General features: G+C 38.4%; 1 protein-coding gene across 2 annotated transcripts in view; it reads right to left on the bottom strand.

Annotated features, from left to right (window-relative positions):
• LOC122789315 (protein FRA10AC1 homolog) overlaps positions 1-20594 on the bottom strand; it is a 768378-nt gene that overhangs the window by 422142 nt on the left and 325642 nt on the right. For both annotated transcript variants that reach the window (XM_044056666.1, XM_044056665.1), the window contains exon 5: positions 15494-15570. In XM_044056666.1, the coding sequence (XP_043912601.1) occupies positions 15494-15570 (77 nt within the window). The remainder of the gene's footprint in view (positions 1-15493; positions 15571-20594) is intronic.

The raw sequence follows: 20594 nt of genomic DNA, 5'->3' as shown, positions 1-20594 counted from the left end.
TCTTCCTAGATGCAAAACCCTTAGTAATGAGATGTGCCACATAGAAGGACTTTCTGACCATAGTGGCAATGTGGTGGTCAAAAGAGAGGTTGCTGTCAACCTTTGTTCCCAGATCTCTTAAAACGCCTTCTGTGTTCAGTGGACTATCATCAATGTGGTAATTCATGGGAACTAGGGGATGACGACACATTTTTTGGCATTGAGCTTAAGGCCATGGTTCTGACACCAGTCATTGGTCTCAGTGAGGCCTTTCTGTAAGATGTCAACATCACTTGGGGAGTTAATTATGGCTCCCAACAGAAAAGCAGCTGTGACACAGAATCACCATGGAATATCATTCTGTATTTGTATTCCTGGGAAAATAATTTGCCCTTTGTCATGGTTTAACTGTACAGTGGTTTGCCGCTGTTTCATGGCTGCTGTAATGTAATTGAGCAATGTAGGGTGTATCTTGCACATCTGTAAGCATTCCTTTATTCATGAATGTGGGTGCTGTCAAATGCTTTTTTGTAATCTATCCATGCCATACTTAGAGTCTTCCCCTTTTTTACAATTCTCTATTATGATTTTATTTAGCAACAAATGATCCTTTGTGACTTTCTTTTGTTACTCTTTTGTTCTATTGCCATAATGATTTTTTTTTCTAAACAACTACAAACTTTGCCAGCATCAGTTCTGGTATATAGTCTGTATATCACTAGAAGGCAAGTTAATGGGCTATAATTTTTAAAATGGCTTGCAGATTCTTTCAAGGAGGAGTACTGTTTTTCCTGTTATTAATTAGGTTGCCATCCATTCAGGATTCGCATACAAGTAATTCTTACTCGGGGCTAAATCTTTTTGCAAACATGTTAATACTTTAAGGGAAAGGTTAAAAACTGCATCTGGGCTCTGTTTTTTTTTTTTTTAAATTAAGAGCTTTTCTTAATTTCATTTCAATTTCTGTTGTGGTTACTTCATCTCATTTCATATCCTATACATTAGAACGTCTTACTGTTTCTTTTAATTTTTCTATCCATTCAACATCTTTATTAAGTTTCCCAGGGTCTTCATAAATATTTCTCCAAAATGTGTCTATTTCTTCTTTTTTGATGGTATTTTTATTCATTTTGCGTTGTTTCCAATTTCTCTACAAAACTTTTTTGGGTCATCAATAACTTGTTTATTTTGTACTTTTCCTTTATATTTATATGCATATCTTCTAAGCTTTTCTGCCTACCTTGAGATTTTAGGTGTATAATTTGAAATAGTGTATGATAGATCCTGGTTTGTTTTGATACTCTGTGTTGCTTTTACCATGTCTATCTTTTTAAGCATTTTTGTTGATCTGTTCTCTCTTCTACATTCTTATTTTTGATGATCTGCTCCTTCTTCTACATTTTTCTAATAGTGATACTTCTTGTCTTAATTGCTTTATAGTTTTTTTCTGTTCAATGCTTCCTATGTGGCATTTTGTTTCCTTCCTTCCTATCCCTTATTGCTCTATATTTTTTGTGCTAAGACTATCTGTTATTAATGCAACTGCACAGGAATATATCCTATTTATTTCTGTTATATCACAAGGATTTCTCTTAATAGCCCTGATTACTGTGTTCATCTGTTTTTTAATCAACCTTCTAACATTTTGGGTCTTAGTTACTTCCTGTAATCAATTTCTTTTATCACTTTTAATATGTGTATCCAGTTCTATTAAATCAAGCAGTTCTTCCCTAACATCATTTTCTTCTAGACTGAGAGCACCTTGTTTGCTCTCCATTTTCTGCCAGTATTCTACAGAAGGTTCTAGCACATCCCCCTGTGGCATAACCTCTTCAGATGCACCCTGCTTCATCTGCTACTCCTTCATATGGGAAGTCGTTGGCCCATCACTCCTCAACACTGCCAGCATCAGACTTGCCACTGGCTTCATGCTTCCCTTGCTGTGAAACTTCAACTGATGTTTTGTACTAGTCTCATACAGAAGGCACAAGAGTATCACCATGAGGCAATTCTTCAGATGCCTCCCACTCCACCTGTTTCTCCTTAATCTGTTCATCATGCTGCAACATTACCTGTGCCAGATTTTCTAAACTACATCCTTAACTTTACAATCAGTCCATAACTTCATTTTCTATTAGTTCAACATCTTCCTTACGAATCCTCTTTCCTACTTCCCCCCCTTTGTTTTCTTATTTTTTTATATTGTGAAATGTTCCATGTCTGGGTCCATTTGCCTATACTTCTCTTCAACTCTGGAACTTTTTTATTGATTAGTTTTGCTTTCTCCTGTGTATAAATAATGCAAAATAGCAGATCTTTTTTTCTTTCTCATGCCAATACTTGTTCAGATACGTTTCACTTGCTGATCCTTAATTTATTTATTTTATTTATTTATTTTACATTTGTTGACTGGACTAGTCTAACTGGATATATGTCCACTTTCAGTAGAGGCCCGGGGAGATAAGCTCCGAGGAAACAAACAAAATCACATATACAAAAATTAATGTATACAATGAACATTGCAGGTGCAGTACAGAGAATAATCAAATAAGTCATTCGTTCATAACATAGTGCAAAATATACAGATACAATTAGTACAATACAAAATGTGGTTGCAATGCATCATAAAGAAAAGATGGCAGCTGAATTATACAATATATTAGTATACAAGTAGTCATAAAGAAAAAGTAGGAGCTGAAATTATACAATATATTAGTAAAGGTAGTCTCCTTAATGAGATTCTAAAGATGCAAGTAATAGTATAGAAGGACAAGGTAAGTTGTTATTAAGAAAAGGAACTTGATTACTGAGAAGAGGATGATAGGTTGAACCAAGTAAGAAGAGCTAGTTGATCAGTCAGGTTTAGTACAGGGGAACAACCAGTGTGTTCTGAGGAAAAGTTTCAATTTGGTTTTAAAGAGTGATATAGAGGGAAGAGAGGAAAGTTCGTTAGGAAGAAGGTTCCAGGATTTTCCAACAGTATTAGAGAAAATAGAGTCCCCCAGCTCTGTTGTTTGATTTACAAAGATTTACAAGAAGTTTATGTGATGATCGTAAGGTCTTTAGATTCTTGTAGGGGTAATGAGGGTAGATAGTACAGGGGTATTGATAGGTTGGTAAAGGGTTTTATGGGCAATGGTCAGTTGGTGAAATTTAAGCTGATTTTGCAATTCAAGCCATCCTAGCTGCTTTAGATTAAAACAGTGGTGGGTTCTGAAAGGGTTACCTGTAGCAAATCTGGCTATGTTATTGTAGGAGTTTTCCATTTTATTAAGGTTGTTTTTAGAGAGATTAGTATATATGGGTGAGGCATAGAGTAGAGTAGAAATTAGATGGTTGTGAGCAATAGTTATTCAAGCTGCAGGAGAGAGGAAGGGTTTGATCCTGTAGACAGAGCCTAGTTTTCTATTAACAGATTTTAGAGTATTGTCAATATGGGTGTCGAAGTTAAGGTTATCTATGGTGATACCTAGTAGTTTGGTAGTTGGATCTGGGGATATGAGAGTACCATTATTGGATGTTACTGTGAAGTCTATTGGGGGGACTTACAAGTAGGAGTAAAAAGGAGGAGTTTAGTTTTTTGGGGGTTCAGAAGGAGACAGCGCTATGTAAACCATTGTTCAACTGTGTTAAATACATTTTGGGTAAGGGAGTGAAGTTCAGATATAGATGTGGCTGAGCATATAAGTGTGGAATCATCTGCATATTTTATGCATGTAGCTTGGGGGATCGCTAGGTGAAGGTCATTGATAAATATAGAAAACAGGAGAGGTCCTAATATGGACCCTTGAGGAATACCAATGTTAACGGGCAGATGGATAGATAGAATTGTTATGCCAAAGTACAGCCTATTGTCTGTTATCTAAGTAGGACTGGAACCATTTTATAGCTAGTGCATCTACTGACACAGATATGAGGATATTTACAAGTATCTGGTGATTTACCATATTGAATGCCTTAGACAGATCTATAAACAGTGCAGAGGAAAGCATATTGAGGTTACGCTTTTTGTTAATACAGTCAGTAAAGGAAAGGAGGGCAGTAGTACTGCTGTGGGAAGTTCTGAAACCATGTTGTGAGTTTGAAAGTAAGTTAATTTGGATTAGGTGGTCTAGCAATTGTTTGTGGATGCATTTTTCCATGATCTTTGCTAAGGAAGAAAGTAGGCCTATGGGACAGTAATTGGAGAGTTCAGTAGAGTTCCCACCCTTGTGAAGGGGGATAATATGGGATACTTTCCAGATTTTAGGGATGTGTCCTTCACTGATAGTTCTATTGATGAGAATGGAAATGGGATAGGCAATGGATTTGGCTGCCTTTTGTCGATATTCAGTGGGTAGTTGGTCTGCTGAACGAGTGCACTGTTTCAGTTTTTGGATAAGGGTAAGAATATATGTTGTTGGGACTGGTTGGAAGAGAAATGGAGGAGATGGGTTAGAGTTGGATATAGTTAAGTTCTGAGTAGATAACTGACTGGCAAGAGTTTGAATGGCCTCAGTGAAAAAGGTATTAAAGGCATTAGCAGTCTGCTTGGGATTCTCCTGGTCTGTGCCTTGTGGGTTTGGTGTGATGGACTGACCTGGGTGTAATAATTGATTATACTCGCCCAGAACTTTTGTGGTTTATTATGGTGAGTCTGCTGGAATTGTAGGTAGTAGTTTCTTTTGTCAGACAGTATAGCTTTTTTAAGAAAAAACACGAAACCACAATCTCCTCCAACTACAAACTGAAATACAACTCTGACCACTGAAATTGAACCGACTGTGTAGAAGAAAAAACACTTGGATGAAACAAATATTTTATTCTCTCTATCGCTTCGGTGTTGCCACCTTCCAAGAGTATCAAACATACAAATCTCAAACACACACTTTATATAATACAATCAATAAAGAACACACCCCTATACATCAATTAAACAATAAATTAATAAAGTCTTCCCCAAGGCCACTTAAAGTAAACTCTTCCAACTGAGTTCATTATTAAGGCCATTTGGGACCATAGTTTTATATTTCAAAATAAAAATGCTTTCTTTATATAACAATTTGTGTTTTAAAACATTTTCATCACCACTACAACACTTTACACTTTCTGAAACAGTGCCCTGCAACAAAGACACATCACCATCATGAAAAGCATTAAAATGTGTTGCGATAATCTTATTTTCTCTTTTATGCTTTACATCCCTGACATGTTCTAAAAATCGAATACGAAATTCCCTTTTGGTCTCCCCATTGTAATATAATCCACATGGACACCTGAGGGCATAAATTACCCCTATACTACGGCATGTGAAAACTTCTTTAGGTACAAATTTCATCCCATTAATATTTTTAAATGTTCTAACAACATTTTTACAAGCACTGCATCTACCACAACAAAATGTCCCAAAACTTGCCACAGTTCTTTGTACACCTATTTTAGGCATCACAAACCTACCATGAACCACCATGTCCTTTACATTTCTACCTCTTTTATATGAAAAAAGGGGTTTACCTGGAAGAATATTTACCAAAACCTTATCTTCTACTAAGAATCTCCAGTAATATTCTATTAGAGCTTTAATTTCTACACTCTTTATATTGTATATGGAGACAAAATATATTTCATTTCCTTCATCCTTCTTAATTTCAGACTCACCTGTAGAATAAAAGTTACCTCTTCTTTTATTTAGATAACTTTTTCTTACTAAACCCTTTTCTTCCTTTAGTTTTAATAAGGCTTGCTTCAAATTACTTGAACTATAGCCCCTCTGTAAAAACATATTTGTTATTTCCCATTCTTTTTCCAGATTGCTAGAAACATTACACAATCTAGAAACACATGAAAATTCCCCATAGGGTAAAGCTTCCAAACATATGAGAAGGATGGCAGCTAGAAGCATGCAAATACTGATTACCATCCATAAACTTTCTATGAATGTTAGACAAAATATCTCCTTGCTCTGTACCCTCCAAAATGAGGTCCAAAAATACCACCTTATTACCTCTCTGTAAACCATCAAAAGCAAGGTTAAAAGGATTTTTATGTAAATCTAACAAACTTATCTACTTGTCCATAACCACCTTCACAAACAAAAATCAAATCATCAATATATCGATAATAAAATTGTACATATTCTTTCATAAACCCCAAATTAAATAAAAATTTCTTTTCAAAATAAGACATAAAGAGATTAGCATACATAGGGGCAAAAGCTGCCCCCATTGCTGTACCTTGTTTCTGTCTGTACAGTATATCATTAAAATAAAAATAATTGTTTTTTTTAAACAAAAATCAATTAAATCCAAAACAAAATAAGTAAAAGGACTATCTCCCAAGAAAAACTTAACTGCTTCCAAACCATCCTTATGTTGGATAGAAGTATAAAGGCTTTTAACATCTACTACAAGCCAAATACATATCCTTTTTCCACTTTAAAGATGCAATTTTGTTCAAAAAATCTACACTATTTTTTATATAAACTGGTGATTTAAGAACATAGGGTGACAAAATATTATGTAGCACCAAACCAATATTATATAAAAAGTAATCGCATGCAGAAATGATAGGTCTACCCGGAGGGTTCAACATGTCTTTATGCACCTTCGGTAAACAAAAAAAGATAGCTATATCACTTCTGTTATTATATAGCTTATCCTTAACATCCTTTTCTGTGAAGTATCCCAATCTAACACTCTTATCTAAAAGTTTCCCATACTCAGCTACAGTCTTATTGAATCTATTAATATCACACTTTTCATAAACATTGATGTTATTTAAATGTTCCATACACATGTGATAATATTGCATTGCATTCATTACAACAATTTTATTACCCTTATCCGAAGGTTTAATAACAATGTCAGTCCTATTACTTAATTCTTTCAAGGCACACCATTCCTTAAATGTTAAGTTATAGGACATCTTACACTTCTTAGATGTGATCTCTCTACAAATGTTTTCACATATAAAATCCACCATAGAACCAAATTGTGAAATACGCTGGTTAATAAATGGTGGAATGAACTTGTTGCAAGTAGGAACCCAAGAAACATCAATTCTAACATGTGCATCATTACAACTGTTGCTGGTATCTTCTCTAATGAATTCTTCACAAGAAAAAAAGCTATCATCAGATTCATATACATGAGATGAATTTGATGTAAAACTAAGGTCATTAGACCCCTTAAAAAAATAATACTTTAAATGAATTTTTCTAAGAAATTTAAACACTTCCTGTTTAAGCATATAATCCCGTGGTAACACTGTCAGTACAAATTTAAGCCCCAAAGATAAAACAGAAATCTGTTCTGTAGTAAGAAAACATCTAGACAAATTCAGAACAGTATCCGATTCAAAATAGTCATTATTTTTTGAATCTTTTATTAAATTGCTGTCCATACCTTTGTCCCTGTTGAAAGTCTGCCTGATAGTGGTCAGAGTTGTATTTCAGTATAGCTTTTTTAGTTTAATTTCTCAGCTGTCTGAAGTTTTGTTGGTCTACTGGGTTTTTAGTTAAACAAGATTTATTCCAGTATTTATCTCTGAGATGGATTTTTTGCCTGGTTTCTTTTGAAAGCCATGGGGCAGATTTAGTTCTAATGTTAATAGAGCGGGTTGGTGCATGGTGGACTAGTATGGCTAGGAAGTTAGAATTAAGTAATTAACAGCTTCCTCCAGTGTGAGGTATTTTAAGGGAGACTAGTTACATGCTCTTAGTTCTCTCTGGAAGAGATTGGGGTTGAAGTTTTTCTTGGTTCTAATTGTCCTAGATATGGTTGGATTAGGTAGATTGGATTTAAGCCTGATGATGTAGGTTAGTGAGTGGTCACTTACATCATTAGGGAGGGTTCCAGCTTCATATGTCTGGGGATGATTATTTATGAGACTCCAATCTAAGGTACTTTCTTTCTTATTAGGCTTGTTTATCCTGGTAGGGGAAGTATTGGTTTGAGAAAAGCCAAAAAGGTTAATATGGCTGGTAGGGTGGCTACTGCTACAACACTTCCAATCAATGTTAAAATCACCTAGGATTACGGTTTCTTGGGGTAAATTCTGGGATAACCAACAAAGGATATTTTCTATGGTGGCAATGTTATTACCAGGAGGAAGATAGATACAGACAATATAGATGGATTTGAATGTGTTAAGTTGACGTCTGGTAATAAGAATTTCAGCGTTGAGTCTTGAGGTGGTTTATAGTCGTAGGTAGTAATCTGTAACCCAGACTTAAAAAGGATAGCTACACCACCACCCTTTTTGGTTGCATGGTCAAGTCACAAAATATTATAACCGGGTGGGATGACTTCATTGTTTTTAGTTACAGGTTTTAACCAAGTTTCTGTTAAACAAAGAATGTCAAAGGAGTAGACTTCCAAGAGAGCATGGAGTTGTGCAACTTTCTTATTAATGCTACGTATGTTGAGGTGAGCTAATAAAGAGTGAGTTAGGTGGTTTGATAAGGGAATGGATAGTAGAGGGGTTGGGGTTGAGTGGTAGTAGCAGTTGTTGGGCCTGGGTTTGGGTGAATGTCTCCATCTTTTAAAGAGAAGAGTAGTTTTTGAAGTCTAGGATTTGGGAATTTACTATATAGAGGTACAGATTTTCTGGGATTGGGAGAGTCATATCTAATGTGGGCTATTCTATGGTATTTTGTTAGTAGATAGCTGGGTGTAGATGTTATGTTAACATGGTTAGTGAAAATAGGTAGAGAAGGAGAGGTATATAGCTTATTGAGGTAGAGAAGGTGTGGATATAATGGGTGTTCATAAGAGGTTAGCAGGTAAGCTAAAGTTAGAGGTGGTAGAAGTGTAAGTATGAGTAACCTCTGTAAGAGGGCTGGGGTAGGTAGCTTATACATCTGGAAGGGTAAGTTGTTAGGTTGTTGTTATAGGCTCGGAGGTATACTAGGTGTGGAAAGGAATAGGTTGAGGGTGTGGTGGGAGAGATAGGGAGTGATAAGTGAAAGGAGGGAATTGGAGTTAAGTGGCCAGTGGTGAAGGGTTTATGATTGGTGGAAGAGGGAAGGGGGTGTGATTAGATGGTATAAGAGTAGGACCCCTGGGGTGGGTGGGATGTAGGGGAGCGGAGTGAGCCCGCAGGGCGAACGGAGCAGGTAGAGACAAGTGAAGGAGAAGATAGAGAAGAAACTATCAGCAATGCTAGTAACTGAAGGAAAGTTAGGCAAGTCAGGAGTGGGAAAGATCAGGGATAAAACAGAAATCTATGAGAAAAAAAACAGGTGGGTGTAGACAGTTGAAGTAAAGGGTAAGTGAGAAAATAAGGGCAGGTCTAGGACTTAAGAGATGTAGTGTAATTAAAGAAGAAATACAGATGGATAAGCAGGAGCTAAAGGATGGGATAAGGGTGCCACCTAGTGGGCAGATCTAGTATTACAGGTAAGTATGTAAGGGAGCTAGCTGGTTTAGAACTAGGGAAGGAGTGATAGCTAGTAAAGAGAGTTATTATAAAGTAGAAGAGGTTTGTTGGATACAGGGTAGATAGGAGGGGGTAAAGGAAGCTGGCTGTTCAGGCTCGTAGCATACTTTAGAACCTCTGAGGCAATAGTAGACGGTAGTCAGCTTTACAAGCAGGACTTAGACAACCACATACTTTCTTGCTTCCTTGAGAGAGGGTGCAGGGAAAATAAGGCTGTTAGATGAGACCGCAGGTATTTCAATAGGGTCCTTTGTCACCAGGTAGGTAGGTTCTTAGAGACTATATCAGGAACAGCGCAAAGGGGAGCAGGGTACTTTAGGGAGAAACAGAGACAAATGTGGAGGAGAGAAAAAAAGAGTTCGCACATAGGTAGTTATGACAATTAAACAAACAAAAAAGCTTTACATGAAGACACAATTAATAAAGTAGCTTATATTCATGCCCTTATTTTTGAAAGAAGCTATTAGAATCACTTTTAAGCTAGTAGTACTGTGACATAAGGTAGTCTAAACTATCATTTAGAGGAACTCTGAATCAGGTTTACTGAAATGGGGAGCAAGCAAAAACAAAAACATAAGCTTATAATATCCAAATATAAACTATACCAGCAAAAATAAAAAATGACTGGAAAGCTACCTTAGAGAGAAATTACTGTACTACTCTATGCAAGGACAGTGAGTTTACAGTGTGGAATACAACACTGAAAAAAATAAAAATAATACTATCACTTACTAGAGATGCTACACCTGGAGAGCTTTCAGCTGCAATTAGAGCAAATATGGCATCCAGGGTTTTTAAAACCTTTGGTGTGTTGTACCTGAGCAATCACTTGGGGGGTGGGGGAAGGGAGGGAAACTTTCAATTGGAATTTAAAGTAGCAAGGGAGAATCCAAGGGACTCTGCTAAATCTAGCTAATTATCAAGGACAGCCAAGGAAATAAGGTAAACATACAGTCACCCTTATTCAAGGACTGGAAGGTTTCTCCAAGAAAAACTATGTGCAGGTGGAAGTTGTATGCTGCTTACTAGTCTGCAATGGCAGATTTTATTCTCTTTTATATTTGTATTTCCCTTTGCTCATTGTTTGCTGCACACAATGTAGCTAAAGATAAAAGCAGCTGGAGACTTTGCACCTCTGTTTGGTGTTTAGTGAAGAACAAGTATTGAGGAGGAAGGACTGAAGGCTATGACTATTGAGAGGGGATAAATACCTTCACATATAACAAATTATCAACAGTGAAATGGAATGAAAGCGGTGGGCTAAGAGGTAGAAGGTTTGCAGCTATTGCCCCTGGTGTATGCACTCTAGCTGACTGTAACAGATTTTAACAAGGCATAACAGTAGTTACAAAAGCTGGCACCTACACTACACAAGTGGCAACAACAAGGTTCCTGGAGTTAAACCAGTGGCTGCAGTCTATTTCTGGATGATTGCTGGTTAGAGTTTTCTTTGCTTTTAACTGGAGTGAAAGGATTCCTTGCTCCCACAATTGCGGGGGGGGGGGCCCAAAGCGATCAGGTCCTCAGTGGCAACTACACAAGTGGCAACAACAAGGTTCCTGGAGTTAAACCAGGGGCTGCAGTCTATTTTTGGATGATTGCTGGTTAGAGTTTTCTTTGTTTTTGACTGGAGTGAGAGGATTCCTTGCTCACACAAGTGTGTGTGTGGGGGGGGGGGGGACCCAAAGCGATCAGGTCCTCAGTGGCTTAGAGATGCTACACCTGGAAGGCTTTCAGAACTCATTATTCCATCATGCTGTAATATTACCTGTGCTGGATTTTTTATACTAAATCCTTCACTTTGCAGATAATCCATGACTTTTTCTATTAGTTTAAATTCTACCTTACTAATCCTCTGCTGTACATTTTCTCTCTGCTTTATTTTTGGAAATGTGAAATTCTCCATATCCAGAAGCCTTTGCCCGTATTTCTCTTCAAATATATTTGGAGCTGCTTTTTTTAATTGATTAGTTTGGCTTTCCACTTTGCATAAATGTTGTACCATATCACATTTCTTTTCATTCCCATGCTTATTTTTCTTTTTTTATACCCTTCAAAAAATCTCTCGGCTTTGTTCTTCATATTTTTGTACTTCCTTGGTCTTTGCTTTTTTTCGAGACGGCTCAAAATTTTTGTCTACATATTTTCCATGGATGTGTTGTATTAATGAACACAAACTTTCATTTGAAGCTTTTCACAGTTTTCTCATGTAAGTATTTTTCCTTCTTCCAATTTCTCTCTTTCTGAATATCTTCTATCTGAAAATGCAGGGCTTCTTGCATAAATGTAACAATACATAATTTCTTCCTTATCCTCAATAGTCCACTCTGTCATTTTCACGGCTCTTTTTTTTTTTTTTGCCATGTCAGTTTTGAGGTTTTTATGAACTACTACTTCATTCTACAATGGTTTGCAGGGGGCAACGTTCTCTAAGCCTGGCTTAACCCCATTGTAGGAATGTTTGTGTCTTGAGGATTATACACTGCCATTTGTTTCTAGTCCTGGCATCAGTGCATGCAACAGGACTGGGCACTTTTTTTAAATCTTGGACCTGTGCACTCAGCTGTCTTTTTTTATTTTTTAACCTACCATGATATAAAATACAGTCTATAGTGGTGACATTTTGTGAAAACAGTGTCCGCCACATGAAGGTACTCACCAAGATTTGAAGACAAATTCAATTTTAGCAATACTATTATCCTTTTTTGCTGATGTCATCTCTCCATTCTGAGTATACTGTAAGGAGTTAAGGATCTCCAATAAGAACTGGCTGATTATCCTGCATATAAATGTGCAAGCTACTTTCAACTGCTCCTCCTACATTTTAAATGTGCAATGTTTTAATAAAAGTGTTTACAATCTGAGATTAACTGTTTGGTGCAAATCTATTCTTAAATTTAAGAACACTACCTTTTCAAGATTCCTGTTACTGAAGATTCAGTAACCAGATATACACACAGCAGTCAACATCTATTTGCAATGATACATGCAATACTACAGAAAGTCATGTTATGCCTTACAATAACAGATAGTAAGAAAAAAAACAGAGGTCAAATTAGGAAAACAAATTAATGATGCAACCATGTCTTTGTACTAAAATGAAAAATCATTTTGTGTACTTCTTTGCACTGATTTTACTCTTACTCCTTAAAACACAGCTTCACTGAATATAAATAAATGTGATGAGATGTCCTAACTACTCAGTAGTATCATGTAGCTTTCTGTCACAGATATACAATTTGCAAATACTCAAAATACAATGGACAATAACAAAGTGACATTAACAACAGATATTAACAGCAGTCTTCATGTTAATGAATGAATTACAGGGCAGCTGGGAACTTGACAGCAGCTGTCGAAAATGCCAACACTGATGTCTCTACAACAATGATGAAAATGTCCTCACTTTGATAAAAACAATTCCAACCTCATCATGAAAACCAGAAATTAAAACTGTGTTACCTTTTCCCAACAGCTACCACACTATACCTACCAATGCAGCCCTTTGCCTTCAACTTGCCTCTTAGCCATTTATAACTTCTCCACAGTCTCACAAAACCAGTGTCTGTGTAACCTGGTGTTATCACAGATCAAAATTTCACAATGTGATTTTCTGTAACCATCTACAGCATGCTTTTCTTTCTTGGTGGCCATTGCTACCACCGCAGCACTAGGGGATCCTTGCTCCAATGGGCCCTACCCTTCGGCAGAATGAGATACTTAACTGGCCTCTTGGTGATAGGCTCTGTGACATCCGGATCCATCCATGCCCAGCAGGAGATGAGGTCCACCACTGCATCCACCGGAGGGGGGGGTGGGACTACCTAGGATGTAGCCAGGATGTAGCTGACTTGGCTCTGAAAGCCTTGAGAAACACTGACTCCTCCTGGGAAGGGGGAACGGAAGACCAACCACCTTTCTGTCTCAAACGTTCGAGGATTTCACCAAAATAGATGTTCTCAAGGGGTGATCTGAAGGATCTCTCCCCTTCACCAAAGTTAATATCTTCAGTTAAAGACTCCTGTAGGGAGTCTGTGTGCCTGCTTTTAGATGTACACATCCGAGAAGGGTTCTACTGTGGGAGATTCCTAGGAGGAATATGAAGTGCCAGCAGAGTCCTGAATGAGGACTGTCTCCATGCTTGGTCGTACCAGCTGTCCCAAAGGGACAGGATGAAAAGACTCACGATCCAAACTGGACAGCTGAGGAGGCGGTGGACCTGAGGGGGGCAAGAATGTATTATCCACAGAGGTGGAAAATGCTCTCTCAACTACCCCAAAGTTACAGCCCATAAGGGAATCAAGCCCAGAACTACTAGGAGCCAAAGCTACCTGCCCAGAATGAAACTCAGCCTCCCCAAGATCCTGCCTCCACACAGAGATTGGAGCTAAGCTGTCCAGTACCAAGGCCTGAGTGGAAGGGATGGCTCTGAAAACATCAGAGTCAAACCCAATCCACCAGTTCTAGTGCAGACTCTGTGGCTCTGAGATCTTTCTGGCTCCAACAGAGTAGGGGCTGCCTGGATCAGAGAAGCTGTCGGAGTCAACTAAGGCTAAGCTTTAGGATTCAGCATAGACAAGCTCGGAATTCTTGGGTCCGTAGGCTCCAAAACTGGGGATGGATTGGAGTAGGAATCAAAAGCTGGGGTTGAACTGGTAGTAGGCTCATAAGTCTGATGGGAGTTGGAGCCAAATAATTCCCAAATGAATCTGGGTTCTACGAAACCTTCTCATCATCTTTTCCACATCTGACTCTGTTAGGTTTCTAGATGATATGAGGAATGAAGAGGTCATGGTTGGTTTTGGCATCCTCCAAGGTGTCTCTTGCAATAAAGGTGAGTGTATATGCAAAGAAACAAGCTCTGGAGAGAATTTAGATCTTGTAAGTGAAGACTTTGACTTGGCTGGAGTCAGATCCGAGGAACAGTCAAGACTCAATGATTTTGTGACCTTCTTGGGTGCTGCCAAGTCAGAAGAAGGAGGAGGAGAGTGATTGGAGGAATGCTTCCTCAAATCCTTAGTCTTATCAGCTACATCTCCCTTGGTAGACCGTGAAGATTTCTTGGAGGTGGAGGAAGCTCCAAATGAATAAAAGCAGGGAAGCAAACCTTTCAATATCAATTTGTATTTGTGCTGCACCAGTGCTCTATGGTTAAAACCTGCGCATATCTCAGTCAGTGGCAAGATGACCTGCTCCGAGGCAACAGACACACTCAGAGCGAGCGTCTGTGTCAGGAATTTTGTGCCCACATGAAGAGGAATTTTTGAAGCCAGTTAGTTTATCTGACAAATCAAACTAAGCATCACAACAAGAACAACCACAACAAAAACACATACATACATATATATATATATATATATATATATATATATATATATATATATATATCTACTGAAACAAAGAAAAGAACAGAGAACTACCAACAATAAGAACACCTAATACCAAGAAAGGTATATAACAGCAGCAATAAGGAGATACCAACAATGGTATATGGGAGAAGTTCCAACTGTTAGGTAACAGAGGCAAGCAAAGGGCACAAGGCCCAATGACAAATAGCAGTAGATAAGCTTTTTTTTTTTTTTTAAATGGGGAGGAAGAAAATTAGGTAACACTGCAGAACAAGAACTATGGTACATAAGAAAAATGGTTATCTGTCACGATAAGCTATTCAAGCTATAGGTGACCATGACAAAATGCTGAAGAGAAAACTGAGATCTGAGGTAATTCAGGAAAAGAGAGGATTATGGGTAAGGGGAGAAGCTCGAGCTATACAAAGTCTAATAAAGTGGCCAAAGTTGGAACCAAAGCCCACTGGTTGAGGAATGGACAAAGAAGACACCAGTTCACCAAGTAACACAGACATGGGTTACCGCAGATAAAGATAACTATCTACAGCATGCTTTACTTAACAGATGAATTTATTAGAATATTTGACGAAGAACACTAAATAAAAATTACTGGAATTAAATGGTATTTCTGTGGATTCCAGTATGCATTTGTAACAAAAAAATCTTATGGCCTGGAATATTGTCAGTCAGGTCCCTTTCTTACAATTACAAATGTATAATGTAACAGATGATTCATCCATTTTACTTACGTGGACCTCCTGAATTCTTCTTTTTTCCCACCGTAGTATAATATATAATCATTAACAAACTTCTTATGCCGAGCAAACTGCAAGGAGTTAAGGATCTTTTTTATATCTTTGAAAGAAATATAAAAACACATTGCAAATACTACAAGATGCAGTAGTCCAATTCAAAACTTCAACAAAGCTGGCTTGATCATAAATTAATTCCTAATATTTTACCCTTAAGTACAACTTAGTATAAAATCTATAAATATAAGGAAATCATTTCACAAACTGATACATAACAAGATGTTAAGCACTGTAAATCAATGTTTTAAAACAGCCAGTATAGTGTTTCACACTTGACACTGCAAAACAAATACGACCTACCTTCAGTGTTTTCATTTCCAGGTTTTTCATCTACATTACCATTCTGAGAAGTCTCTGGAGAAGCAGAGTTTCAGTCAGACAAACAAACCAACATTCCTTTGGGTAAAAAGTCAACATACAGTCAACATAAGAGAGTTCTCAAACTATGATAGTAGCAGCCAGTTCTCTTCAAACTAGAGCGACTACTGAATTCAGTTTACAAACAGTCTTCCCTGACAGTCTGGGCTGGATACTTCCTTACCTCGATTCCCAAACCATAGGGTATTGGAGGTAGTCAATGCAGTGGGTAGTATTAATATGGAAAAAAATAATTTGAAGAAAATAAATCCATCAAGCAAAAACATCTAAAAATGCTACTTCTTTATATTAAGAGCTGCATTTCCGGAAGATGTTGGCACAGTAATTTACCTATTCACAATATCTGATGACTCAAAGAGAACCATGAGAGTGTCCACCTCCCCCAGCAAAAAATGCTAATTTATTGTGTTTTGGTTGATCTGGGCTAATTTTATGGCAGGATAGTATTTGCGATAACAAAAGGCATGCACTTTCTATATCATATCTGGATGAGTAATTGCATCCTGATCAGCAGTATGAAACTGTGCATGTGAAACTTCCCAGGCTTCTTACCCCCTCCTCTTTACCTATAGTGCTTTGCAAAGCAGCTTCTTAAAATCTCAGTTATGCTGTACTAAATCAGAGCAAAAACAAATAGAATAAGCACTAACAGACGTCCAGACCAGTTCAGTATTAAGGCATGGAGAAGGAGGTTAAATACGCTGACAAGGATGAACTTGCTCTACCAGCTCTAATATTACTGTAAGTGCATAACTATTTTACAGGTCATGAGGAGGTCCATCTTCATCAACAGTAGGACAAGAGTCCCAAGCATACCCTCTGGTGTGGTGACCTTTAAGGAACATACTTCTAATAAATGTTGGTAAGAAGGAACACCAAAATGTAGAGATTACATGCAGCTTTGGTGTCTTACAAGTATTCAGTGAAGCCCATGTAGCCACTGCACAAATATTACCTAAGGATGCATTTTTTGTAAAATGCCCAAGAGATAAGCATTGCCCTTCTTGAGTGAGCTCTAAACACAAAAGGGAAGAATTTATGTGCCACTCATCAAAGAATTTAAAGCAAATCAGTCAACTGTCTGGATTAAAGTAATTTTTGAATTTTAGAATCCAGTTTCTTACCACAGAAGAACACAAACTGCATGTCTTTCCTTGGTTCTAGCCAAACAAAATTTGAGCTATGAACTTTCATAAAATGTACAATTCACTTGGGCTAACAGGAACTAGGAAATATAGGCAGTCTGATAGACTGATTGAGGTTAGCCTCAGTACCTGCCTCAGGGATAAATGAGGGTTCAGTTTCCAATGGCACTCCACCTTCGTGGGATACTGAGTCTGATGGGATAACACATGTTCATAGGTAAGCACAAGGATAGTTGCCCTTGTTGGCCATTTTAACCTTAGCCAATTATCCTTTCAAAGCTGGTAATCAAACACTGGACCTTGTGTTTATAAGGTAAACATCTTAACCATTACACCAACTCCCCATGTACAGGGAGGCACACTGGCATAAGCAGATAGCATTGTTGCCTCATAGTAAGAGGTCCCCTGTTCAATTCTCAGCTGGGTTGCCTTCTATGGGGAGTCCGCATCTTCTCCCTGTGTTCGCATGGATTTCCTCTGGGTGCTCTGGTTTCCTCCCACATTCCAAAGACATGCAGTAGGTGGACTGGACACACTAAATTGGCCATAGGTATGAGTGTTCATGTGAGTGTGGTGTGGAAGAACTACCGCGGAGGGCTAGCCAACTGGAAGTGTAAACCTTGGCTCTAGGTGATTGTCATTACTGAAGTGACACCACAACCCATGTGCAAAAAATGGGAAAAAGGGGGTTGTGGATGGATGGATGGACTAACACAAGGGTTGCAATTCAAAAACTCATCTGACTGAAGTAATGGCCAGCCCTGAAGCAGTGCTCCAAGATGAAGCCTTATCAGGAGAAGACGCACATCCTAAACAAATGTTTCCCATCTGTAACAGTTATAGGTGTAACTATTACAGATGGGAATAGTTACAGGCATAAACAACTTACAAATATTACAAGCAGCAGTGAAATGCTCTTCGCCTAAACATTACATACAAGTCAGGTATTTATCTTAGGTTGGCACATATTTACATTTGTTAAAAGCTTTACTCCCCATACAGTAGAGTCGATTATCCGAAATAATTGAGACCTAGGGTAGTTCAGATAATCAAACTGTTCAGATAATCAAACATATAACTGAACAGGATAAAAAACTTCTAAAATCTTTTTTCTGCATGCAGAAATACACTTTCAACCATTCAGCAAGTTCAGTGGACAGTAAAGAATATTACACACAAGCTGGCTACAAGCTCAAAAAAAAACATGCTCAAGCAAATTCAAATAATGTTTACATATTCAGACTATGATTTTTCCTACCCAAAATCTTTGGAAGGCTGGTTCGGATAACTGATATTTCAGATAATCAATGTTTGGATAAATCAACTCTCTACTGTAATTAGCAAATTAAGAAAAAATAATCACACACATCAAATAACTTTAGCAACCATGAGAAAACGGTAAGGACAAAAACTATGCCAAAGTAGAGCAAAATTACGTTCAACTGTAAGGATGAGGTGAAAGGAGGGGCTAGTAGCCTGTGGCATTTTCAGATGCCGACTTGCCTAATGCCTTCAGGCTATAGTACTACTGTTGATAAAGACAGATGTCCTCATACCAAACCTGAAGTTTTTTGGACTTTGGTTCTGTGAATGAAGTCATGAATCCTAGTAGGGTCTGCAGTGAGAAATAAAACAAGAAGTTATGTACTCACCATAACATTCGATGTATATAGTCCATCTCACCTTACATTCTTACCCGTGGGTTCGGAGCCGAACCTCAGCTCTGACTCAGCCATACTCTAGCTCGAAGTCTTTAATTGGCTCATGGCTAAGAGGCATCCCATCATGCAACAGGTCCATTCCCCAGATCTTGTTTGCTGCAAGCGCACACACACACACATACCGAAAAGGACGACAACTCCAACAGAAAGGACTACTGACACCTACAGACTATACCTCCAGGTCCTCAAGGAGGGGGTAGGAGGGAGGGTTAGTAAGAATGTAAGGCGAGATGGACTACATACATCGAACGTTATAGTGAGTACATAACTTCTTGATGTTATGTAGTCCAATCTCGCCTTCATTCTTACTAGTGGGACAGCGTCCCTAGCACCTTGATCTTGGGTGCCTCAGTGAAAAATACTCTTGAGCACTGTGGAGCCAAAGGAAGATCTGCCTCTAGAGACCAGATCTAATTTGTAGTGACTAATAAAAGTATGAGGTAAAAAAGCCCATGTTGCTGCAGCACAAATATCATCCATAGACATCCTAGCCTGAAACATAGTTGAGGTAGCCAGAGATCGTGTAGAATGAGCCTTCACTTTAAAGTGTAATTCTTTGCCATTGGAAGCATAAATAAAGGAGATGCAATCGGAGATCCAGCGAGACAAGGTTACCTTAGAAACAGGAACCCCAAGTCTACTGTCTGAAAATGAGACAAACATTTGATCTGATTTTCCTGAAATCTTTAGTCCAATGTAAATAGAAACGCAATTGTCTATGAACATCTAGTTGATGAAACTTAAATTCTGTCTTGTTAGAGAATTCAGGAAAAAGCACAGGCAACTCAATGGATTGGATGATATTGACAACAGAAGCATCCTTTGGAACAAAGGAAGGATTGGTTCTTAAGGAGACCCTATCTTTGTGAAACACCAAATAAGGTGGCTTAATTGATAAGGTTTGGATCTCAGAGACCCACCTAGCTGAAGTTATGGCTACCAAGAATACTGTCTTCCATGACAAGAATTTAATGTTACACATAGCTGCGGTGAGCTTCTGTAATACAAAATTGAGGTCCATGGCATTACTGGACCAAAGACTGGAGGTCGGAGTAACAATGTCCCTTTCAGAAAGGCCCTACAAAGCCTATGAGCCATAAGGTTTGGCTCATTAGCAACGTGAAAGGCAGAAATCGCTGCCAGTTGCACTTTAGTTGTTGCTGCAGCTGACACCTGACTGAACATTTGAGAAAGAAATTCTAATATTGCTGAAATCGGCGCTGTATAAGGATCAATGTCTTTCACGGGCTCAAATGGAAAATCTCTTCCACTTACTGGAGAAACTGTAGTGACCACTGGGTGAAAAGCAGCCACTGAAGAACCCTCATGTGTAGACTGGTAAGGGGAACTAGCATGATCGTGGCAGCCATGGTCCCTAATAACTTCAGGACCACTTTTGCCTTGACCTTCCTCAATGGTAGTAAGGCGTAGACCTGCTGTTGTAGAGCCTGAATTCTCTCCTCTGGTAAGAAGGCCCTCATGAGCACCGTATCTAGTTTGGCGCCGATAAAAGTGACATACTGCGAGGGCAACAAGGTAGATTTTTCCGAATTTAGAGTAATTCCTAACTTTGGCACAGTGTAATGGTGGCATCCCTGGTCTGTAACAGTAGATGCCTGGTGGTGGCAGAAAGGAGCCAGTCATCCAGGTACAGAAACGCTTGGAATCCCTGACATCTCAAGTAAGCCGTTACCACTGCCATGCATTTGGTGATCACCCTGGGGGCTGTGGTGAGGCCAAAGGGCAGAGCGCGAAACTGAAAATGACTGGCTCCCAGCCAGAAGCATAGATGAC

Source organism: Protopterus annectens, chromosome 14.part0, assembly GCF_019279795.1.
Source record: "Protopterus annectens isolate FY-2018-M chromosome 14.part0, PAN1.0, whole genome shotgun sequence".
Lineage (NCBI taxonomy): Eukaryota > Metazoa > Chordata > Ceratodontiformes > Protopteridae > Protopterus > Protopterus annectens.
Note: the sequence above shows the minus strand (reverse complement) of the source record. Positions and strands in the feature narration are given on the sequence as shown.